A 25912-nucleotide genomic window follows, 5' to 3' on the forward strand; every position below is an offset into this window, starting at 1 on the left:
ATATAGGGACTTTGGTGCACCAATTACCTTAAATCGGACGAAAATATATAGGGGAATTATATCTAAATCTGAACCGATTTTTCCCAATTTCAATAAGGTTCGTTCTTGGGCCAAATAAGTGACATGTACCAAATGTCATCCAATTCCGATTATAAATGCGTCCTCTACTTTGTTTAAAATTTAACACCAACAGTCGGACGGACATGCATAAATCGACTAAGGAAGTGATTCTATGCATATTCTCAAAAGGAACGATGGGTCTATCTCGTCTCCTTTTGCCTGTTACAAACACATGCACAAAGACATAATACCCTGTACCACAATGTGGGAAGGGTATAAAAATGGCGCCCAATATGTAAATCCTTAAAAAAAAGTTTGTTTCAAATCCTTGACCTCGGCGTTTGTGAGAGTCCTTGAAACAGCCTTTTATTATTATTTCATTATTTCATCCCTTTCAATTCATTTAATTTAAAGCATACTTTTAGGATGTCACAATCATTCCCTGCCGTTTTCATTTTCCTTATTAATTAATAGTTCCGACTGTTTGTTGTTCACTACAAATTTACACAGCCATTACAGGTGTTAAATATCTTTACAAACGGATTTACCGTTATAGACAATTTTAATTACCATTGTATATGACATTTATGGTCTTTAATTAAGGATATCATCAGGGGAAAATGGAAATTCGATTTGCAGGGTAGGAAAATGCAATGGGCGGATGTGATTGAAAGTAAGGGGGAGGATTTTGGAATAATCGCAAGGGGCCTCTATAACAATTGTGAGACTTTGGACAATATTGCAGAGTCAAGTCTTTTCGAAGTCCAATTTCAAAAAGGCTGGGCAAAAAGGCCCTCAAACATAATTTCCCTTTTGGGCGTGGAAATGGATAAAATCCAGCAACTATTTAAGGCCATGATTTCCACAAAACCACAACTCAATAGTCGTTTTTATTTCATTTGTGATTAACACTTAACCGCAGAACGTTTATTCGAAAGTGTTTATTGCTGTTCTACAAAGAAAAAAGAAAAAAAGACATCCGAGAGTGAAAAAAAACCCCGAAACGATGACGAAAATATTAAAACGTTATTTCCGTTTGCAGCGCTTTATTTTCTCTGGCCTTGGCTTGGACATTTCTGCAACACCAGAAAAAATGGTCAAACGTCCGCTGCTGATGATGACTCCCCTGGTCATGTCCATACTCCTGTGCATTGCCAATGGCCATTATGTGCTGGATAATGCAAGCGATTATTTGGAGGCCACCGATTCATTGACCCTACTGTGCCAGTCGTTAATCTCCGTGTGGAAAGTGATTATGGTTATATGGAAGCGTAAAGAATTTGCCAATATGATTGCACGTATCGAACGTTTGAATGTGAGGGGTGAGGAGAAAATTTTGTATTTTGGGGAAAATTAAAATTTCAGGACCATTAAAATTGCCCTTCACTTGCAGCTGAGGGTGAAGAATTGAAAATCGTACGCAAAGAAAATACTCGAGATATTATTTTCTCAACCACTTACTTTGTATTGGTATTGCTGACGGGAGCATGGAGCCTGCTGGTGCCGATTTATTTTGCTGTGCACGTTTACGTGACCACAGGTGAAGTTGATTTACCGGTGCCGCATAAAGCCACGTAAGTTTGGATGTGGAAAAAAAATTTCATTTTTTTTTAATACAAAATTTTTGAGAACAAAGTACTTACAAGCGTACAACAGGGCGTATAGCTAATATTGTGGAGGACAGTAGTTATACGCACCCTATGGTCTTAAAGAGAAAAGGATTTTTCAAAGAATAATTTTTTAAAGTATAAAATAGACTGGAGTTTTTTAAAAATACATTTTCAAGGGTCAACAATAGGCGTGGATTATTTAAAAAATATTTTTTTTCAAGATTCATCGAATAGGAGTGGATTTAAAAAAAGGATTTTTTATTGTTTTTGAATGTCTTTTTCGAGGATTTACACAAGGTGTGGATTTTTAAAAAGTTTTTTTATAAAAATTTTAGGTTTTTTAAGAATATATTTTTTTTTATAAATTTTGGATTTTGAAAAATATTTTTTCCAGGATCTACACAAGGCGTGGATTTTTTACAAATTTATTTTCAAGGATTTTTGATGTTTTAAAAATAATTCCTTTAAGAATCTACAGAAGGCGTGGATTTTTTAAAAATATTTTTTCAAGGATTTTAAATGTTCTAAAAAAAATTTTCAAGGATCTACAGATGTCGTGGATTTTTTAAAAATATTTTTTCAAGGATCTACATAAGGCGTTTTAAAAATAATTCCTTCAAGGATCTACAGAAGGCGTGGATTTTTTAAAAAAAATTTTTCTAGGATTTTGGATGTTCTAAAATTTTTTTTTTCAAGGATCTACAGATGGCGTGTATTGTTTAAAAATATTTTTTCAAGGACCTACAGAAGGCGTAGATTTAAAAAAAAATGTTCTAGGATTTTGGATGTTCTAAAAAAAAAATCAAGGATCTACCGAGGGCGCGGATTTTTTAAAAATATTTTTTCAAAAATTTTGAATTTTTTAAAAATATTTTTTCAAAAGTTTTGGATTTTTTAAAAATATTTTTTTTTTTGAAATTTTGGATTTTAAAAAATATTTTTTCCTGAATCTACACAAGGCATGGATTTTTTACAAATATATTTTCAAGGATTTTGGGTGTTTTAAAAATAATTCTTTCAAGGAACACCAGAAGGCGTGGATTTTTTACAAATAGTTTTTCAAGGATTTTGAATGTTCTAAAAAAATTTTCAAGGATCTACAGAAGGCGTGGATTTTTTAAAAATATTTTTTCAAGAATTTTTGATGTTCTAAAAATTTTTTTTCAAGGATCTACAGAAGGTGTGGAATTTAAAAAAGAAATTCTAGGATCTACACAAAGAGTGGATTTTTCAAGGACTTTTAAAAATATTTTTTAAAAATCTACACAAGGCGTGGGCTTTTTCTATGTAGGCGTGAAAAATATTTTTTCAAGGATCTACCAAAGGCGTAATTTTTATGCCCTTCACCACTATGTGGCACAGGGTATTATGTCTTTGTGCATATGTTTGTAAGAGGCAAAGATAATCGAGATAGACCCATGGTTCCTTTTGAGAATATGCATCGAATAACTTTCTGAGTCGAATTATGCATGTCCGTCTGTCCGTCCGTCCGACTGTCCGTCCATGTATTTTTGTAAACAATGTACAGGTCGCATTTATGATCCGATTTGGATGATATTTGGCACAGACCCTATATATCCTTAGATTTGCCCAAAATTTGGCATGGCGTAATGAATTAGATGTGTGTAAAATTTCTTAAAAATCGGTTCAGATTTCGATATAGCTCCTATATATATTTTCGTCCGATTTAATGTAAACGGTCCACCAAAGTCCCTATATATCTTTCGATTTGCACGAAATTTGGCACAGCGTAGTGAAATAGGTCTAGAATGATGTGTGTTAAGTTTCGTGAAAATCGGTTCAGATTTAGATATAGCTCCCATATATATTTTCGTCCGATTTCAAGTAAAAGTCCCTATATATCTTTGGTTTTGCACGAAATTTGGCATAGCGTACTAAATTAAGTCTGGAATGATGTGTGTTAAGTTTCGTGGAAATCGGTTCAGATTTAGATATTGTTCCCATATATATTTTGCCGATTTAATGTAAATGGTCCACCAAAGTCCCTATATATCTCTCGATTCGCACGAAATTTGGCACAACGTAATGGATTAGGTCTAAAATGATATGTGTTAAGTTTCCTGAAAATCGGTTCAGATTTAGATAGATATAGCTTCTATATCTGACCAAATGAACAATTTAGTATCGGTTGCAGAATGACATGTTTATGGATCCAATTTCATTTTACGGGTCCTTTAAAATGCGACCTCTGTTAGGATTCATCTGTTGAATATACCTAAAGTGGTGAAGGGTTTCATATAGTCGGCCCCGTCCGACTTTACTACTTTCCTTACCAGTTTTCAACGATCTACCAAAGGCGTTGATATTGAACATTTGTGTTAGTATCTCTCTCTACTTATGGCTTGGGGTTTAAACACATTTTTTGTTTATTTTCATTTTTCAATTCCTTTAGCAGCCCAATAATAATTTGTTCGACCTTTTATGACATCCGCCCGCTTTGTTGACCGACCTTATGATAATTGTTAACATTTTGTATTATTTCCGTCCCAGTTGTAGTTGTTGCCTTTGTGTGTTTGTGTTTGCACATTATGGTTTCCTTTCACTGTTTGCCGACCCTTTTCCGGAGGACTTGTTTCCGTTTCCTCTCTTTCAATTTGGGGACTAGGTTGTGTGATTCGATTCGACTTATTTCATGTTTTTTTTTTTTGTTTTCGCTTGCAGTTACTTTTGGAATCATGAACACGTTAAAGGTTATTCTTTGGTTTACATTTGGGACGTTTTCATCATCTACTTCATAGCCTGTTCGGCTGTCAGCACCGAGAGTATGTTCTCATGGTTGGTGTGCAATATCATTGCCCAGTTTCGTATTCTAATGCATCGTTTGGAGTTGGCGTCACAGATGATGGCAGGCCAACCGGTTGCCATCACCGAGCATCATGTGGACGATGATGATGATAATCCCCAGATGGGTGAACTGGATCCAAGGGGAACAATGGTGGATGGCATCATTGCCTGTGTCAAATTTCATCGTCGTACTTTGCGTTTGACACAGGAGCTAAACAGTCTCTATGGGGCCATCATATTTGTAAAGTTTATTGTTTCCGGAACGCAGATATGTTGCCTGGCATTTCATTTGGTGCGCGGTAATAATTCGCTATTTAATGTGGCCTATTTGTGTATGTTTCTATCGGCGGCTGCCCTGCAATTGATACTGTACTGTTACAATGGTCAGAGGCTGAAGGATGAGGTAAAGTGGATTTTAACAGAATTTTGCACTTTAATTTGAGAATTTAATTTCGCTGTAAATGTTTGGTAATATGGGGCGTATGATATACACCCAGGTGGAAATATTCATTATACGCGTGGGGGTTGGGTATTTTTAGGAATATGATCCAAGATTTTTTTTTGAATATTCTTTGAAGGACCAGAAATAGGCGTGGATTTTTTAAAAGTATTTTTTTAAGGGTTACCTAAGGCGTGGATTTTTATACCCTTCACCACATTGTGGTACAGGGTATTATGTCTTTGTGCATATGTTTGTAACAGGCAGAAGGAAGAGAGATAGACACATGGTTCCTTTTGAGTGTATGCATAGAATCACTTTCTAAGCCGATTTATGCATGTCCGTCCGTCCGTCCGGCCGTCCGGCCGTATATCTGTCCATGCTAAATTAGAAACAAAGTACAGGTCGCATTTATGATACGAATTGGAAGAAATTTGGCATAGGTCACTTATTTGGCCCAAGGATGAACTCTATTGAAATTGGGGAAAAAATCGGTTCAGGTTTATATATAGCTCCTATATATATTTTCGTCCGATTTTATGTAAATGGTGCACTAAAGTCCCTATATATCTTTCGATTTGCACGAAATTTGGCATGTCGTGCTGAACTAAGCCTAGAATGATGTGTAATAAGTTTCGAAAAAATCTGGTCAGATTTAGATATAGCTCTCATATATATTTTCGTCCGATTTAAGGTAAATGGGCCACCAAAGTCCCCATATATATCTCGACTTGCACGAAATTTGGAATAGAGTAGTGAATTAGGTCCAGAATAATGTGTGTTAAATTTCGTGAAAATCGGTTCAGATTTAGATATACCTCCCATATATATTTTCGTCCGATTTTATGTAAATGGTGCACTGAAGTCCTTACTTATTCTTCGATTTTCACGAAATTTGGCACAGCATACTGTATTAAGTCTAGAATGAATTGTGTAAACTTCTGTGAAAATAGGTTCAGATTTAGATTTAACTCCTATATATATGTTCGACCGATTTAATGTAAATGGTGTACAAAAGTCCCTATACATCTTTCGATTTGCACGAAATTTGGCACAGCGTAATGAATTAGGTCTAGAATGATGTGTGCTAAGTTTCGTGAAAATCGGTTCAGATTTAGATATAGCTCCCATATATATTTTCGTCCGATTTAAGGTAAATCGTCCACCAATGTCCCTAAATACATTTCGATTTGCACGAAATTCGGCATAGTGCACTGAATTAGGTCTAGAGTGATGTGTGTTAAATTTCATGAAAATCGGTTCAGATTTAGATATAGCTCCCATATATATGTTCGACCGATTTAATGTTAATAGTTCAGTAAAGCCCCTATATATCTTTACGATGTGGACGAAATTTGGCACAGCATACTGAATTAAGCGTAGAATGATGAAAATCGGTTTTGTGAAAATCGGTTTTGTGAAAATCGGTTTTGTGAAAATCGGTTGAGATTTAGATATAGCTCCCATATATATGTTCGACCGATTTTATGTAAATGGTGTACCAAAGTCCCTATATATCTTTCAATTTGGACGAAATTTGGCATATGGTACTGAATTGAGTCTAGAATGATGTGTGTAAAGTTTCCTGAAAGTCGGTCCTGATTTAGATATAGCTCCCATAAATATTTTCGTCCGATTTAATGTAAAAGGTGTACCAAGGTCACTATTTATCTTTCGATTTGCACGAAATTTGGTGTAGTGTACTGAATTATGTCTAGAATGATGTGTGTTAAGTTTCGTGAAAATCGGTTTAGATTTAGATACAGCTCCCATATATATTTATGTCCGATTTAAAGTAAATGGGGCTCCAAAGTCTCTATATATCTTTCGATTTGCACGAAATTTGGCATATGATACTGAATAGAGTCTAGAATGATGTGTGTCAGGTTTCGAGAAAATTGGCTCAGATTTAGATATAGATAGGATACATCTGTAGAATTTACCCAAAGTGGTGAAGGGTATCATATAGTCGGCCCAGTCCGACTTTACTACATTCCTTACTGGTTTAAGAGTACAAATAAGTCGTAATTTGTATTTTAATGTAATTTACCCTAATTCTGTTGTGCACTTGGGCGTATGATGCACACCCCAGCTGCAAATGTTAATCATACGCATTATTGCACCACTTAGCTACTTGTTTTTCTAAATTTTATTATCTCAATAAAATATTTTGTCTTATTTAATTTTTAAAATTCCAACAATATTTATTTTTCATGAACTTTATACTACATTCCAACCTCCTCTGTGGAATGCCCTAACGCACACCCCCAGAGCTTATTGGTGACAACGAAAATCTATTCGACATTCCCCTGGTCCAAGATGCCCGTCTCAACACAACGCATGTTGGTGATACCAATGATCCGTGCCCAGCAATTTAGTGAACTGCGTGGGGTATTCTTTACTGTCGATTTGAGTTTGTATTTGTGGGTAAGATTCCAAAGCTCTGCTGTTTGTGTGGAATATTCATGGTTATTGCCATGAATATTTGCATATTTTGAAAATATTTCTTTTTTCCATTTGTGTTTTTTTATTTTATTTTATCAAAAACACTTAAAACAATGTTTGTTATTCATGTTTTTTAATTTTTTGTTTGTGTGTGTTGCTTTGTTTTTTATTCGTAATGCATTTTGCTCTGCAGGTCTTTCGTACTGCTGGTTCGTTGATTGCAGCTTTAAAGACTTTAGAGGAGAAAGAATAATTTTTTGTTGTGAAAGAAGTGCTTGGATAAGTACTCTAAAGAAAGGAACAACAAAGGAGTAGCAACAACCACTTTGCCAAGTGGACGTCATGTTGTACAATTTATGAATTTCAGATTATTTTATTAAAATAGCAACAACAATAGCAATAAAATAGAAAATTAGAACTACTTCTTTTATGAATATTTTATTGGTTTGAAGGAGGGTAAAAACCTCCTGGGCGGTAAGAGCTCTAGGAATAATTTTTGGAGTTTTAGGGGTTATTTTGTTTAAAAAATAAACCAAATCGAGGAATTTTTAAAAATATTTTTTTAAGGATAACCTAAGGCGTGGATTTTTTTTAGAGATATTTTTATTTTCCAATATTTTTCAATAATTTTTAATTTGGAAATTTGCTTTGAATTTTTGCCTGGGTGGCATAGGGGATGATAGATACCAAGCAAGGGCTCTGATTGGCTTTAACATGGCGAAGTCCAGGCTTATCTTGGTCCCTCTTTCATCTCAATTGTGGACACTGACCTCCCCATGGTGCCACCTGGGGTAAGTAACTATTTTCATCACCCGTTGAAATAGTGAAATAATATGTGCCGCGAGTTTACCCATAAGAATTATAAAGAAATAGGTTAAGGCGTTGGGTTAGTTGCCCACACTCGGAAAATCCTCCTACTATGAAAAAGGTAAAGAAAAAGTAAACCAAACCCCCCTAATGTTGACGACCCCCGCAAAACGTATTAAGGACGACGATCTGCGAATCTGCACTTGCAATGGGCGCACGTTGTGCAAAACAGGCGCAGCTTTCACCTTGGCGGATGTACTCAAGAAGTACAAAGCCGATATTATTGCCTTACAGGAAGTGCGATGGAAAGGGACAGGCGTAAGTAAATACGAAGATTCCCCCTTGATTATAGCTGACATGAAACCAGACATGAATTTGGCTGCGGATTTATGGTTAATAGGAGAATAAAAGACCTCGTCTCCAGTTTCACTCCAGTAGATGAGCGAATTGCTATAATCCGCATAAAAGCGAAGTTCTTCTACAACAGTCTTCGTTACGCCCATGCTCCTACCGAAGATAAAGATGAGCAGACCAAAGATATATTTTACGAGTGCCGCTACCCTGGCCATGACATAAAAATTCTGCTAGGAGATTCTTTTATGCAAAAATCGGAAGGGAAAATATATTTGGCCCCACCGTCAGAAAATTCAGCCTTCATGAAGAAACATCCGACAATGGCATGGTAGTTAGCAGCACCAGATTCACGCATCTCGATATACACAAGGCCACATGGATTTCTCCTGATCAAGCAACGAGAAATCAAATTGATTACGTTGTGATAGACGCAAGGCATTCATCCAGTGTTTTAGACGTTCGATTGATACGAAGAGCGAATATCGATTCGGACCAGTACCTTGTAGCAGCCAAGGTTCGCACTCGTCTTAATGTTGCAGCAAAGTTTCGATCTAATACAACACGATAATAGTATAGAAGCACAATGGCAAAGAATTGCCCACTTCCTACAAACTGCAGCAAAAGCAAAACTTGGGTACCAAATATTAACATCGAGAAACCCATGGGGTGTCTTAATCCTACTGATGTGAAAAACCCTGCAGATAGTAGCAACACGTAATGTGATGAAGAAATATCGTTAGAAACAGGAGTCAGAATAAGGTCCGAAAATTTTATCAACGAGTAAAACACCAAACCGAAGCTTTTGGTGCAGGCACAACCTCCTGCAGAGATAAAGAAGGCAACCTGGTGACAGATACCGACAGCGTGTTGAGGATCTGGAAGGAGTATTTTGAAAAGCTTCTGGTATCAAATAGTGGCGGTTAAGAAGATACCCCAGAACCAATAGGATATGATAATATAGAGTGTATACCACCTAGCCAAGATGAGGTCACAATAGCAATTAATCGGCTCAAGAACAATAAAGCAGCAGGACGGGTTACCAGTCGAACTATTTAAGACTGGTGGTCAGATGCTGGTCAGGAACATGCACCAGCTGATTAGTAGAATTTGGCTAGAGGAAAGCATGCCCAATGATTGGAACCTCAGCATCCTGTGTCCCGTGCACAAAAAAGGAGACAAGACGATATGTGCCAACTATAGAACAATAAGTCTCCTTCCGATCGCATGAAAAATGCTATCCAGCGCGCTGTGTAAACGACTGAAGCCAATGTTCAACGACATTATTGGACCATACCAATGGGGCTTCAGACCTGGCATGTCCATCACTGACCAGATTTTCACTCTGCGCCAAATCCTGGAAAAGACCCACGGAAAACACATCGACACATTCCACCTATTCGTCGACTATAAAGCCGCATACGATAGCCCTATCCGTTCAGAGGTGTCTGCGTTTGGCATTCCTGCAAAATTAATTCGGCTATGCAGGATAACTTTAACGGGCACAATATCAGCAGTTAAAGTGGGAAAGGACCTATCGGAGTCCTTCAATACCGAACGAGGATTTAGAAAAGGTGATAGTTTGTCGTGTGATCTTTTTAATATCCTGCTGGAAAAGGTCATACGAGAGGCGAAGGTCAACAGAAATGACACTATGTACACCAAACAACATATGTTACTCGCCTACGCCGATGACATCGATATAATGGGTCGAACATTGCGAGAGGTAATAGAAACCTTTGAACAAATTGAGAAGGAGTCTGCCAAGGGGGGTCTGGCAGTAAACGGCGAGAAGACCATGTTGATGGTATCGACGCGCAAGATGTCCAGTAGACTCGAACCAACTGTGGAACTTGAGAACTACATCTTCGAGGATTTCATATACCTTGGTACCGCCATAAATAAAACGAATGACATCAGTTTTGAAATTCGGAGAAGGATTGTGATGGCCAACAGATGCTACTGTGGTCTAAGTAAGTAGTTTAGAAACAAGGCCACCTCCCGCTAGACCAAACTCACTCTTTATAAGACGCTGATATATATGGATCTGAAGCATGTGTACTTTCACAAGTAGATGAGGCAGCTCTTGGGGTGTTTGAAACAAAATTTCTTCGAAAGATCTATGGGCCGATCTGCGTCGACGGTGAATATCGGCGTAGAATGAACCACGAGTTTTACAATTCATACGCGGACATCGACATAGTCATTCGTATTGAGCTTCAGCGACTACGATGGGCATGCCCCAGCTCAAAAAGCATATAAAAGCGAGCCTACTGATGGTTCCCGTAGAAGGGGAAGGCCATGAATTAGATAGAATGACTAAGTAGAAAACAACATCTTGGAACGTGGTCTTTCAAATTGGAGGGGACGCGCACGCTCGGCTTATGGGACACCCGTTCTGTAACAAGCTGCCTAACAATATACATTATCTCTCAGCTAATATTTGCTCTTACATTGTATGCATTACGCAAAATACTTTTACTGCTTATATTATCCTTGCCAAGTCCTTTCGTTCATTTACCAAAAAAAAAAAAATTATAGCAATTACTTAAAATAAATTACTATGCTTGTGTATATTGTATATATATTTTTGTATATAGTTAATTGTAAATGCGTTTTTAAGTGTACATTTTGGTATGCAATGAATGGCCATTGTTGTTGTTGGATGGATGGGGGGATGGTCAGTATCTCTGTTTTTTCGTTTTTTTTTTTTTTTTTGTTGGGGATACTTTTTCGCTTTCTGCTGTGATGTTATGGCCAGCAGAGATGGTTTTTGGTCATTTGTACGATAATGCTGTGTTCAGGATATGACTAATACAATAGCAAAACTATATATACGATGCAATGCAGTTAATATCAGAGATGCCAATGAAAGAATATTTTTAAAAATCAATACCCATTGGTAGAACTTAAACAAATATATTTTTAAACCAGAAGAGGAAAGTAGTAAAGTCGGACGGGACCGACTATATGATATCCTTCACCACTTTAGGTATATTCGACAGATGAATCCTTACAGTCGTTGCATTTCTAAAGGACCAATAAAATGAAAGTGGATTCATAAACATGTCATTCTGCAACCGATACTAAATTTTTCATTTGGTCAGATATAGAAGCTATATCTAAATCTGAACCGATTTTCAGGATACTTAAAACACATCATTCTAGACTCAATTCATTACGTTGTGCCAAATTTCGTGCAACTTGAATGATATATAGGGACTTTGGTACACCATTTACTTTAAATCAGAAGAAAAGTATATATGGGAGCTATATCTAAATCTGAACCGATTTTCACGAAACTTAACACACATCATTCTAGACCTAATTAATTACGCTGTGCCAAATTTCGTGCAAATCGAATGATATATAGGGCCTTTGCTGCACCATTTACCTTAAATCGGACGAAAATATATATGGGAGCTATATCTAAATCTGAACCGATTTTCACGAAACTTAACACACATCATTCTAGACCTAATTAATTACGCTGTGCCAAATTTCGTGCAAATCGAATGATATATAGGGCCTTTGCTGCACCATTTACCTTAAATCGGACGAAAATATATATGGGAGCTATATCTAAATCTGAACCGATTTTCAGGAAACTCAACACACATCATTCTAGACCTAATTCATTACCCTGTGCCAAATTTCGTGCAAATCGGAACATATATAGGGACTTTGGTGCACCATTTACATTAAATCGGACGAAATTTGTATGGGAGCTATATCTAAATCTGAACCGATTTTCACGAAACTTTGTACACTTTATTATAGACCTAATTCATTACGCTGTGCCAAATTTCGTGCAAATCGAAAGATAGATAGGGACTTTGGTACACCATTTACCTTAAATCGAACGAAAATATATATGGGAGCTATATTAAAATTTGCACCGATTTTTCTCAATTTCAATAGGGTTCGTCCTAAATGCGAACTGTACTTTGTTTACAATTTAACATGGACAGATAGGCGGACAGATGGACGGACATGCATAAATTGACTCTGAAAGTGATTCTATGTATATTCTCAAAAGGAACCATGTGTCTATCTTGTTTCCTTTTGCCTGTTACAAACATATGCACAAAGACATAATACCCTGTACCACAGTGTGGTGAAGGGTATAAAAATCCAGGCCTATTGGTACCACTTGAAATATATATTTAAAACCCCATGATTATTGACTCTACTCCTATTGGTGGACCTTGAAAAAATAATTTTCAAAAACCCACGCCAATTGAAGTACTGAAAAAATATTTTTAAAAAATTTCCGCTTACAATTGTTTTAATATGGCAACTCTGCTTTACCATTTAACGATATCCTAATTCACATTTATTTCCATTCGCTAATAAAAATTCCCAGAAAATGGGTTCTGCATTAATTTAGAGGATTATCAGATATTTTTGCATTACATTCATGGCAGTGGAGGTGTATGTCCTTAGGACTTGTTATGTGTGTGTGAGTGTGTTGCACATTATGGTAAGAGTTTTCATTGTTGTTGCAACAAAAATAACCTTTTTTTAATTAAAACCCTCATGTCCAAACATTTCGGTGTGTGTGTGTGCGAGGGTACTAAAGACCAGTTGTAGTTAGATGTTGTAGTTGTTGTAAACTATTTCCGGTTTCCTCAAACGCTACAACGCTGAGTGGTCATTAAGTCGGGAGAGGGCGTGGAGATTTTTTGCAATACATTTAATTTGTACTTGCTTATTATTCTGCAACGAAGTGGCAAATTTAACTACAAATTTCTGTGCATGTGCATTGAATGGAAATTATAGGGAATTGTGCTGCAAGGTAGAACTGCGAATGATAATTTTAACATAATTTCCTTTGAAAGGGGGTTGTTTTTAGTTTTGTTGGCCGAACTAAACGCAGATTTGTTAAATGCCAACTGCATATAAATTACATTTTCCTGCCCTGTTATTATATAACACAAATAATTAGAGCAAGAATGTGGGGAGTAGCTACAAGAAGTCCGCTAGGAACGAATATTATATACCCTAAGGAAAAAAGATTTTTTTCAAGACTGGATTTTTTGAAAATTTTTTTTCCAGGACTAACACAAGGCGTGGATTTTTTTTATATTTTTTTTTCAAGACTATCACTAGGCTTGGACTTTCCAAAAATATTTTTCTACATCTTGTGTATGTCCTTGAAAAAATATTCTTTTAAAGATCCACACCTTGTGCAGATCCTGGAAATATATTCTTTAAAAATCTACACCATGTGTAGATCCTTGAAAAAATATTCTTCAAAAGATCCACGCCATGTGTAGATCCTTGAAAAAATATTCTTAAATCTGAACCGATTTTCACAAAACTTAACGCACATCATTCTAGGCTTAATTTAGTACGCTGTGCCAAATTGGTGCAAATCGAAAGATATACAGGGACTTTGGTGCACAATTTACATTTAATCGGACGAAAGTATATATGGGAGCTATATCTAAATCTGAACCGATTTTCAGGAAACTTAGCACACATTATTCTAGGCCTAATTCATTACGCTGTGTCAAATTCCGCGGAAATCGAAAAATATACAGGGACTTTGGTGTACAATTTACATTTAATCGGACGAAAATATATATGGGAGCTATTTCTAAATCTGAACCGATTTTCACGAAACTTGGCACACATCATTCCAGACTCAATTTAGTACGCTATACCAAATTTCGTGCAAATCGAAAGATATATAGGGACCTTGGTACACCATTTACATTAAATCGGATGAAAATATATATGGGAGCTATATCTAAATCTGAACCGATTTTTCAATAGGTTTCGTCCTTAGGCCAAATAAGTGACCTTTGACAAATTTTATCCAAATCGAATCATAAATGCGACCTTTACTTTGTTCACAAAAACACATGGACACCTTGTGTAGGTCTTTGAAAAAATATTCTTAAAAAGATCCGCGCCTTGTATAGATCCTTGAAAAAATATTCTTAAAAGGCTCCACGCCATGTGTAGATCCTTGAAAAAATATTCCTTAAAAAATCCACTCCTCTGTAGGTCCTGGAAAAATATTCTTTAAAAAATCCACTCCTCTGTAGGTCCTGGAAAAAATATTTTTTTAAAAAATCCACGCCTCTGTATGTCCTGGAGAAATATTCTTTAAATATCCATGCCTATTTCAGTCCTAAAAAAATGCTTTTAAAAACACGCCTCTGTAGGTCCTGGAAAAAATATTCTTTAAAAAATCCAATCCAGGGCCTACAGAGGTCCTGGAAAAAATCCACGCCTCCCTGAACAAATATTATTTAAAAATTGTTTATGAAAATAACCTCATATAGGGTACATTTTATCGTATCCTTGTACATTTTCCTATTTAATACTTAGATTACTTCCAAAGAACTGCAGTCAGTCCCAGCTAGGCCGAGTTTCCATCTTAAAAAAAATCTAAAGTTCTCCAGAAAAAAATGCAAATCGTCAAGCATTACTTTCGCATACAAAATTTTACATTTACCCTGATCGGAATCGATGTCAAGTGCTTCTTATCCAATGGTGGCGAACGTATCATCAAACACCCTTTCCTGCTGCTGATAATAATTGTTATGCCTGTCCTGCAATATCAAGGCCTAAAATGCCTACACAAATTCGCATGATATGACCACGGCCACATATTCCTTTTCATTGTCCTGCCAGGGTGTCATTTGTTTGACGAAAATTTTAATTTTTCTCTTTAAACGTAAGGACATTGTGAAATTGGTGAAATTGTTGCAAGAGGATATCCTGAATGGTAAATCGAATAGATGAAGAAGAAAAGGACTTTTTTAACTTTTTCCTTATCTCAGCTAACTCGGAAGAATTGGCCATCATAAGGGAGGAAAATGCCAGAGATGTTCTCCACTGTATCGTTTATGGTTCGGCCGTATTTTCAACGCGATTTTTGGTATCCTTGCACCGATTATTAAGACCACAGTTATCTATGCTAAGCAGGGGAAGCTGGTACTGGTACCACCACATCCAGCAACGTAAGTATATCCATATGTGTGGAGAGTGAAAAGGGTGGTTCGAATTTTCTCCCCCAAATAATATAAATCCATATTATGCCGCCCCAGCTACCTTTGGGACTATAGTAGCCTGCCGGGTTACTCCCTGGTCTACCTCTGGAATCTAATGCGTATGTACACATTGGCATTTGCCTCGGTGGCCATTGACAGTCTCTTCTCGTGGTTGGTGTGCAACATTGTGGCACAATTTCGCATTTTGACACAACGTTTTCATCGCGCAGCATGGGCCACGGTGGCCCTCGATGGTGTCAAAGAGGGGCAATTTAGCGCTGAACAGGAACACTAATGGCGGAATGTATTCGCTGTCATAATCGTACATTGGATGTGGTCCAGGAATTGAATCGTGTGTATGGTGTCATAATTTTTGTCAAATTTGTCGTTTCGAGTGCTCAGATATGTTGTTCGGCATTTTATCTGAACAGCTTCGAAACAGGTCAATCAAAGGCGAAACTAATGTATCAATTTTTATTGCTGAGTGCGGTTGCACTGCAGCTAATGTTGTACTGTACAATGGGCAGAGGATAGCGGATGTGGTAAGTCTGTGGGGAGAAAGGTCCTCTGAAAATACTTTTTTTAATGAATATTTTTTCATGGTCTAATAGAGGCGTGTATTTTTTAAAGAATATTTTTTCAAGGACTAAAATAGGCGTGGATTTTTTAAGGAAGGTTTTGTTAAGGACTAAAATAGGCGTGGTTTTCTTAAGAATACTTTTCATGGACTAAAATAGGCACGGATTTTTTTAAAGAATATTTCAAGGACATATCGAAGGATATTTTGTTAAATACTAATATGTTAATAATAATTGTTTGTCCTCTTTTCCAGAGCTCGCTGGTGTCCACCAAAATCTTTTCCATATTTCCATGGTCCAAAATGCCTGTGTCGACTCAACGCAAGTTGCTGCTGCCAATGATGCATGTCCAGCGTCATAGTCAATTGCGCGGCGTATTCTTCACTGTCGATTTGAGTTTGTATTTGTGGGTGAGATGAGGTCCCATTTTCAAAAAAATATAAATTCTAAATAATTTATATCTAAGTAAATAATTTTTACGTATGTGTTTGTAGGTCTTTAAGACAGCTGGCTCATTGATTGCTGCTTTGAAAACTTTGGAGGAAGATAAGTAAAGAATATTTTGAGGATTTAACTTCTGAATATTAATTTTTGTGTGTGTATTAATGTGTCGTAGAATAAATAAATTAAATAAATGTTTTGATCTGATACCACGAAATTTGGCATAGCGTATTGAATTAATTCGAGAATGATGCGTGTTAAGTTTCATGAAAATCGGTTCAGATTTAGATATAGCTCTCATATATATTTTCGTCCGATTTTACATAAATAGTGCACCAAAGTCCCTAAATATCTTTCGATTTGCACGAAATTTGGCACAGCGTACTGAATTGGGTCTAGAATGATTTGTATTCAGTTTCCTGAAAATCGGTTCAGAGTTAGATATATCTCCCGTATATATTTTCTTCCGATTTGAGATAAATAGTGCACCAAAGTGCCTACATATCCATCGATTTTCACGAAATTTGGCATAGCGTACTGAATTAAGTCGAGAACGATGTGTGTTACATTCCATGAAAATCGGTTCAGATTTAGATATAGCTCCCATATATATTTTCGTCCGATTTTAGGTAAATAATGTACTGAAGTCCCTACATATCCTTCCATTTGCACGAAATTTGGCATAGCGTACTGAATTAAGTCGAGAACGATGTGTGTTAAATTTCATGAAAATCGGTTCTGATTTAGATATAGTTCCCATATATATTTTCCTCCATTTTAGGTAAATAGTACACGACTTTAAATCTGCCCGAATGAAATTAAATTTATCATAGGTTGCAGAAAGACATGTAAGGATACATATGCACAACATACTCAAAGTGGTGAAGGGTATCATATGGTCGGCCCCGTCCGACTTTACTACTTTCCTTACCGGTTTTATTTAATAATTAAAAAAAGTATTCTTTAATAAATCCACGCCTTGTATGGGCCTTGAAAAAATATTCTTTAATAAATCCACGCCTTGTATGGGCCTTGAAAAAATATTCTTTAATAAATCCACGCCCTTTTTACTCCTTTAAAAAAATATTCTTTTAAAAATACACGCCTTGTATAGGTCCCTGAAAATGTATTTCGTGAAAAAATCCATTCCTTTGTAAGTCCTTGAAAAAAATTCTTAAAACAGTAAATCCTTGTGTTTGGCCTTAACAACGAGTTTTAAATAATTCACGCCTACGGAAGATCCTTGAAGAGAATATTTTTTAATTTTAATCCACACCTTGTTGAAATGGCAAAAGGCGTTTTTTTTTTGTGGAAAAGGCTGGCTGAACAGTGTTATTTAGATAATAACAATGGACTGAAGATTATATGTTTCAACTTTAACGTGTGCGGGTATAATATTTTATTACTTTTTTTTGATTTTTTTTTCTAAAATAAACTTATAAATCGCTTATTTTATACAATGTTGCACAATAACGGTTCTGTCTGTATAATTATTTATTTCTGTCTATCCCCACAAAAATCGATAACAAAAATCTTTGAGTGTCCTTACGACGAAGGTTATGTTTCTGGCCAACAGTTGGCCGTGGTCCTTTCTCTTGTGTTGTTATAAAAATCGTAAAATCGCATCGAAAATGCAAATTGTGAAAAATTATTTTGTTACCCAACGCGCAGCATTTTCTGGTTTGGGTGTTGATGCTCAGTCAATGACACCCGCCGGTTCGGATCGCATCTTTAAGAATCCTTTGCAATATTTACTGTTATTTTTTCTAACCGTTTCGCAGTATCTCTCACTTGGCCATTATTCGTATGTCAATACGAATGATATCATTTCGGCGGCCTATTCGATTGGTCTGTCGTGTCAGGGTGTTATTTGCATCACGAAAATGATTATTTTCTTTTTTAAACGTCGCGGAATTGTGGAGTTGGTTAAGACGCTGCAAACGGAGGCATTTAATGGTAGGTTAAAAAAAAAATTTAAAAAAACTCAATTTTTTAACACTGAAGACCTTGAAAAAAAATCTTAAAAGGTCCTTGAAAAACTCACCTCGATTAGAGCATGAAATTCGCTATTATTTTCCTCTCTTTCCAGCCAAGGACGAGGAATTGGAAATAATTAGAGAAGAAAATACAAAATGTGTGCGCTACTCCTGGCTGTATTCTTTGGTGATTTATGGAACCGGTACTATGGGCCTCATGGTACCGATTATTCTATCCCTAATAGGATATTTTAAGAGTGGATCACTGAGAATGGTGCCACCGCTGTCATCACCGTAAGTATTGCCAGAAATTGCCCAAAACAATGCACTTAATTTTTGTTTTTTGCTCCCAGTTCTCTTTGGAATTATTACACCATTCACGGTTACCTAATGCTCTATGTCTGGTACATACTTCGCATGTTCACCTTGATCTGTACGACAGTGAGCATTGACACACTGTACTATTGGCTGATTTCGAATATTGTGGCGCAATTTCATATTTTGGTCCATCGTCTGCAAAAGGCTGCATGGGCCACGGCCGCCCTTAATGGCTCTGAAATTGGCGTGAGCGAAGAACAGGAAGACCGAATCATCGATTGTATTCGTGTTCATAATCGTACATTGGATTTGGTTGGTGAATTGAATCGCGTCTACGGCGCCATTACTTTTGTAAAATTCGTCGTATCCAGCATTCAGATATGCTGTTCCATGTTTTTTGTGATAAGCTCCGGTTCGCAGCAGTCGGCAATTAGTTTAATCTATCAGGGTGTATTTATTGGTGCCGTGACATTGCAATTGGCCACCTATTGTTATAATGGCCAGCGCATAGTGGATGAGGTAATAATCTTGAATATCTTTTCCCCAAATATTTGCAAAAAATTTTCAATTTTCAGAGCACCTTGGTGGCAACTAAGGTCTATCTGATTTTCCCCTGGGCACAAATGCCAGTCTCAACACAACGCAAGCTGTTGATGCCAATGGTTCGGGCCCAGGTGCCCAGTGAAATGCGTGGAGTATTTTTTAAAGTGGATTTAACATTATTTTTGTGGGTAAGTGGACAACCCCAGCGGAACAACATTTTTGTAATGTATTTTTTTTTTTGACAGGTCTTTAGATCGGCCAGTTCATTGATGGCGGTTCTACAAACTTTAGATGAACCATAAGAAAGCTCATTATGAAGAGATGCACGATTTGAATTTCAATTAAAAAAATGCAATTAAAAGTAGAATATCAAATAAAAATAAAAATTAGTTTCAACACCCATTATGTGATTGGATTTTTTTAGGATTTTTTAGGAATAGGCGTGGATTTTTTAAAGAATATTTTTTCAAGGGCCAACACAAGGCGTAGATTTTTTTGAAGACTATTTTTTCAAGGACCAACACAAGGCGTGGATTTTTTAAAGAATATTTTTCAAGGACCAACACAAGGCGTAGATTTTTTTGAAGAATATTTTTTTAAAGGACCAACACGAGGCGTGGATTTTTTAAAGAATATTTTTTCAAGGACCAACAGAAGGCGTGGATTTTTTAAAGAATATTTTTTCAAGGACCAACACGAGGCGTGGATTTTTTAAAGAATATTTTTTAAGACCTACAATTAGGCTTGGGTTTTTTTTAGAAATATTTTTATACCCTTCACCACACTGTGGTACAGGGTATTATGTATTTGCGCATATGTTTATAACAGGCAAAAATAATCGAGATAGACCCATGGTTCCTTTTGAGAATATGCATAGAATCACTTTCTAAGTCGATTTATACATGTCCGTCTGTCCGTCCGTCTGTAGATGTTAAATTGTAAACAAAGTACAGGTCGCATTTATGATCCGATTTGGATGAAATTTGGCATAGGTCACTTATTTGGCCCAAGGACATACCCTATTAAAATTGAAGAAAATCGCTGCAGATTTGGATATAGCTCCCATATATATATATATCTTCGTCCGATATAATGTTATATATCTATATATATTTCGATTTGCACGAAGCGAAATTTAGGTCTAGAATGATGTGTGTTTAGCGTGAAAATGAATTAGGCCATATATAGAATGATGTGTGTTGAGAAATTTCCGTAATGAATTAGGAATATGTGTGTCGGTCTAGATATATAGCTTCCATATATATCTCCCATATATATTTTCGATTTGCCGAAATTTGGATTAATAACGTAAATGATGATCCAAAGTCCCTATATATCTTTCGATTTGAACGAAATTTGGCACAGCGTAATGAATTAGGTCTAGAATGATGTGTGTTGAGTTTCCTGAATATCGTTCCAGATTTAGTTATAGCTACCATATATATTTTCGTCCGATTTAATGTAAATGGTGTACCAAAGCCCTTATATATCTTTCGATTTGAACGAAATTTGTACAGTCTAGAATCATGTGTGTTAAGTTTTCTGAAAATCGGTTCAGATTTTGATATAGCTTCTATATCAGAACAAATGAAATATTTAGTATCGGTTGCAGAATGAAATGTTTATGGATCCAATTTCATTTTACTGGTCCTTTAAAAATGCGACGTCTATTAGCATTTATCTGTTGAATATATCCAAAGTGGTTAAGGGTATCATATAGTCGGCCCGTCTGACTTTCCTGGTTTAAGGTGTGGAATTTTTTAGAAATATTTTTAAGGTGTGGATTTTTTTTACAAATAATCTTATTCCCTCGAGCCTGAGCGGAGGTTTTCCGTACCGCTGGTGTCAGGTGCCCCTTGATCTGTTTATCCAGCCTGACAGTTGGTGTGGCCCCCTGGGGAGCTTCGCGGGGGTTGTGATTTCGCCTCTCACCAAGGGGGAGAGTAAGCCTTCTGCATGCTTTCCAATTGGTACAGCACTTTGCTGCTGGTGCGCTGGTGGGCGCATATCCGCCTGTGGCTCAGCCACTGCGAGGTAGGCCTATGGGCAGGTACTCGCATTAAACACTTTCAGATACCCTACACAACTATGTTGTCAGGGTATTATAGCTTTGTGCAGCCCAAAGAGTTTGTAACGCCGCGAAATATTGGTCCTAGACCCACCTTTAAGTCATATCTCGACCAGCTGAATCGATCGAGACATGTGTCCGTCCACAGTTATGGACCAATCTTCACGAAATTTTGCATGTAGGAAGGGTTCTGGCCAATGAAGATCCCTATTGTTTTTTGAAAAGATCGGTTAATATTTAGGGAATGAAATGGACCAAAAACTTTATTTTTGTCTGATTTTCTGGTCGCTCCAGAGGCCGTAATTATGGCCTAAACATCGCGAAATTCTACATGGAGAACTGAAACGGGCTAAAGAATGAGGATGCCTGTTTTGATAAAGATCGGTCAATATTTAGCGGGTCAAATGGACCCTGACTTTTGTGTGAAAAATTACAAAATATGTATTCTTTTACGTATATATTTACTCCTGAAGGACATAGACCCGATAAGTTGATAGTATATCCAAGTATAGTGGTTGACCTTTAATTTGATACCAATTATATTGTCGTATGTACTCGGATGTGGGAGTTACACTTAAATATTTACAGCTGCATACGTATTTGGATATTATTTACTAAATCATTATCACACTAGAGGGCGGAAATATAGCACTGATCGTTTTGAAATTGTCCACGAGGATCCAGGTATGGTCAAGGGCAACGTATATAATTTTCGATGATGATCAGATTAAAATTTTGGGATGAAGTGGACCGAAAACTAAATTTTGTTATGTTTTTATTCGAGTCAATATATAGGCAGGACAAGTAATTAGAAGGTCTGTACTGAATATTGGGATATTCGGAAAATATGTCAATGTAGGGAAGATGTGATGTTGATCTCTAATCGGTCAAGAGGGTGTAAATATCCCGAAATATTGACCAGGTTCAAAATAAACATACGCAAAAAATAGAGTTCCGTGGTAGTTGTGTAGGGTATCATATGGTCGACCCCGTCCGACCATACTGCTCCGTTCACTGGTTTAAGACCTACAATTAGGCGTGTGTTTTTTAAGGCCAACAATGCCTTTTTCTGAGAGTTAAAAATTTAATAAATTTTTTTGAACATTTTGCTTTATTTTGTCTTTATTTCATTGGTTCCATCATGTACTTCCTCTTTTGCCGGTCGACCATTGTGTTGCGTTACTACAATTACATCAACATTTCGAAATCATAGTCACATTCAAGGTTATCCGTTGGTCTACTTTTGGAATGATTTTATGATTTCAGTTTGTGTTCATGCTTGACTTGCGACATTGTCGCCCAATATCGTATTGTGCTATGCTATGCTCTCAATAGACCGCCATTGCATTCATTATCCACGGCCGCGTCGTCATGGTGAATGCCGGACAATAAAGAACGGTCAATTATGAGATGCATCAATTTGTGTAATCCTACATCATGAATTTGAACTGGGCATTTATGGCTGCTTATAATTGGCAAAGGGCAAAAATTCCGCTTGAATGTAGAGAATAGACTTTATTTCATTTTGCTACTGAAATTAATTTGAAAATTGTTCTGTACACCAGGTTTCAGTTTTGAATTTAAAAGTTATTCACATTTTTTATTAAATTGTTTCAAAAGGTTTTTTTATAAACAAATACACACGTTTTGGCACAAAAATATATCGGAAGCGTTAATTTTGGTTAAAAAAGAAGAAAAGCATTAATATATGGCACACACAATAAACGAATGTTCTAATGACTCTGCTGATCTATGGACACGCGCTTGTAACCGCTTTATTCAAATCTCTTTCTCAACTGAGTCCAATAAAAAGGTCACAGCAATAAGCAGAGATTTGATCTTAAAAAAGATTAACATATGAACCATTCCATAGGGAAGAAACGAAATATACAGTTAGGGTTATTAAATTAAGAGGAAATGAGGGCAATGTTACCATGATTCTGAAATCGAAATTGTTCAAGAATATGATCGACTACGGTATATGAAAATCCCTTCCGGTTTTATTATCTCTTCGTGGACCAGAATATGCCCTGTGTCCATTTATTCCATTATTGTCTCATATATATATTTCAGTCTGTCCATGTCCATTGATGGCGCCATCAATTAGTGCAGAACAAATGTCAATTGGGTTGTGTATAAATTTCATCATAATAAATTGGATCCGGTCTAGGAATTAGTGTGCACAATGACTGTGCATATTTTTTGGTTGTCTGAGGTTAGAGTTCAAGAGAAATCATTTGCTTAGAAAATTCTAATTTTTAATGAATTTGTAATTGATTTAAGGGGACCCCGCCCCCATTCTCGGTGTCAAAATTTTTTATGATTTATTTCGAATCTACTCTTACTCTAGAATGTCCAAACAAAATTTAAGCATCAAGTGACGGCAAGAGTGATTCTAAAACTTTAAACGCATTTTTCTCGAAGCAGTGTTTTACGAATGGCGGGCACGATAACTCAAAAACTAATAATCCAATCAGTTCCAAATTTTGACACGTTTCTCTGGGAGTGTGCAGCTCTCGTATGAACTAGGATAAAGGCAGTCGGTGAAGATCTTCCTTATTTTTGAACTTAGTTTGTGGTCGAAAATAGGCGATATTCAAAAAAAAAAAAAAAAAAAAAATCAAAGTTCCGCCATTTTGTTAATTGCTATGCGAAGTCAATAATCCTAGTTCTAACACCGTTGGAATTTTCGGATTCCGATGTTCCAGTGAGGAGTTATTATGCCCGCCATCAAAAATAAGGATTTTTTTTAAAGAAATTTTGTTGTTGGGGTTGAAAATTTCTATCGGGGATGTAAAACCTTGGTGCGTATACGAAAACCCCAAATGGAAAAAATTCCCCAAACTTCGAAGATATAGCGTGATCGTAATTTTTAATTTTTAATTTTTATCTTGATTTGTAGCTAGCTTTTTTCTGAGATTAGATTTTTTCAGTAGAATAAAATGAGGATTTTCGTTGTTGAATTTTTCGTCCTTCTAACTCGATTCCTTGTGTGTCCTTTCCGTGCTTAAGTTATTGAACCGGACTCCAAATTCCACAAGATGCGATTTTTCTTCCACGCAATGTTCTACAACAATGATGCTCATAACATTCTATGTGGAGTCCTCAAGAACGAGAAATCAATATTTTAATGTTTTAATGGTCTATTCTAAATGTTACTCCTTTCTAGTCACTAAAAGCCTATATGGGTATTTATTTTAAATACCTTCCGTATTATATAGAATTTTCGGATTCATCATAATTATTTCAATAAAAACTTAGCCATGCCAAATAAGACAAAAAAAAAAAAAAAAAAATAACTGGTTTTCAAAATTTTTGAACCCGATTTACAGATAAATAAAAACAATAATATTTCGTTACAATAAATTTAGCACGTTTGCTTACAAGTTTACTAATGATGTACATATATGGCATTGAAACCGGTTTTATTATTCGGTTCAAAAATTAGGAAACCCGGTTCTTTTTTTAAATTTAATTTTTTTTTGCGTATTTGGCATAAATAATTAAGTTTTTACAAAAATGAATGACAAAAAAAATCGAAAACCGGTTTTCTAAAATTTTGAACTGGTTATTCAGATAATAAAACCGATTTTAATACCCTATACGCATTTAAATTAAAAAATAGTAAACAAACGTTCTCAATTTATTTAAACGAACTATTATCGATTTTATTATCAAAATATCCTATTAAAGAAATTAAAAAAACCGGTTGTTTTTTTCTGAATTTTATTTTTTATACCCTACACAACCATGTTGTCAGGGCATTATAGCTTTGTGCAGCCCCAAAAGTTTGTAACGCCGCGAAATATTGATCTTAGACCCACCTTTAAGCATACCGATCGTCATTTCTCGACTAGCTGTCCGTCCGTCCGTCTGTCCATTATAATTTGTAAACTCGATACAGGCCACATTTATGGACCAATCTTCACGAAATTATACGTGTAGGAAGGGTTCTGCCCAATAAAGACCCCTATTGTTTTTGGTAAAAATCGGTTAATATTTAGCGGATGAAATGGACCAAATACTTAATTTTTGTCGTTTTTTCTTGTCGCTCCAGAGGCCGCAATTATGGCCCAAACATCGCAAATTTTTTACATGGAAAAGGAGATCGGGTCAAAGAATAAACATGCCACGATAAAGATCGGTCAATATTTAGCGGATCAAATGGACCATGACTTTTGTGTGAAAAATTACAAAATTTTTATTCTGGGCGGATATACTTGCTCCTGAAGGACATATACCCGAGAAGTTGATAGTATATCCAAGAGGAGTTGTTGACCTTCAAATTGATACCAATTATATGGCTGTATGTACTCTGATATGGGAGTTATACTAATTCGTTAAAGGTGACTATGTGCATAGTATTACTATTACTCCATTAGAGGGCGGAAATGTCGCTTTGAAATTGAACATGAAGTTCCGATTATCGTCAAGGACGTCACCTATAGTTTTCGGTTTTTTGAC

The 25912-nt window shown here is 36.2% G+C and overlaps 2 protein-coding genes across 2 annotated transcripts; both read left to right on the forward strand.

Moving 5' to 3' along the window:
- The first annotated feature begins 1066 nt into the window (after positions 1–1066).
- LOC133335070 (odorant receptor 45a-like) lies at positions 1067–16663 on the forward strand. The gene is made up of 5 exons (XM_061543373.1): positions 1067–1382; positions 1454–1634; positions 4353–4878; positions 7186–7341; positions 16597–16663. The coding sequence occupies exons 1-5, from the start codon at positions 1067–1069 to the stop codon at positions 16654–16656; spliced, it is 1239 nt and encodes a 412-aa protein (XP_061399357.1). The 3' UTR covers positions 16657–16663.
- A 1511-nt stretch (positions 16664–18174) lies between these two features.
- On the forward strand, positions 18175–19682 carry LOC133335069 (odorant receptor 45a-like). Its single transcript, XM_061543372.1, has 5 exons — positions 18175–18499; positions 18633–18813; positions 18873–19356; positions 19413–19568; positions 19626–19682. The coding sequence occupies exons 1-5, from the start codon at positions 18175–18177 to the stop codon at positions 19680–19682; spliced, it is 1203 nt and encodes a 400-aa protein (XP_061399356.1).
- Positions 19683–25912: the final 6230 nt, after the last annotated feature.

The sequence above is a fragment of the Musca vetustissima genome, unplaced genomic scaffold, assembly GCF_032173495.1.
Source record: "Musca vetustissima isolate MV318-11 ecotype Yass unplaced genomic scaffold, APGP_CSIRO_Mvet_v1 utg56203, whole genome shotgun sequence".
NCBI classification, from domain to species: domain Eukaryota; kingdom Metazoa; phylum Arthropoda; class Insecta; order Diptera; family Muscidae; genus Musca; species Musca vetustissima.

Bases quoted from the DNA above. Each gene is read 5' to 3' on its own strand.
- LOC133335070 (XM_061543373.1), top strand. From the start codon at position 1,067: ATGACGAAAATATTAAAACGTTATTTCCGTTTGCAGCGCTTTATTTTC. The intron at 1,383-1,453 runs GTGAGGAGAAAA...CTTCACTTGCAG, and splicing joins CGAACGTTTGAATGTGAGGG to CTGAGGGTGAAGAATTGAAA. The intron at 1,635-4,352 runs GTAAGTTTGGAT...TTTCGCTTGCAG, and splicing joins CCGGTGCCGCATAAAGCCAC to TTACTTTTGGAATCATGAAC.
- LOC133335069 (XM_061543372.1), top strand. From the start codon at position 18,175: ATGCAAATTGTGAAAAATTATTTTGTTACCCAACGCGCAGCATTTTCT. The intron at 18,814-18,872 runs GTAAGTATTGCC...TTTTGCTCCCAG, and splicing joins GTGCCACCGCTGTCATCACC to TTCTCTTTGGAATTATTACA. The intron at 19,569-19,625 runs GTAAGTGGACAA...TTTTTTTGACAG, and splicing joins ATTTAACATTATTTTTGTGG to GTCTTTAGATCGGCCAGTTC.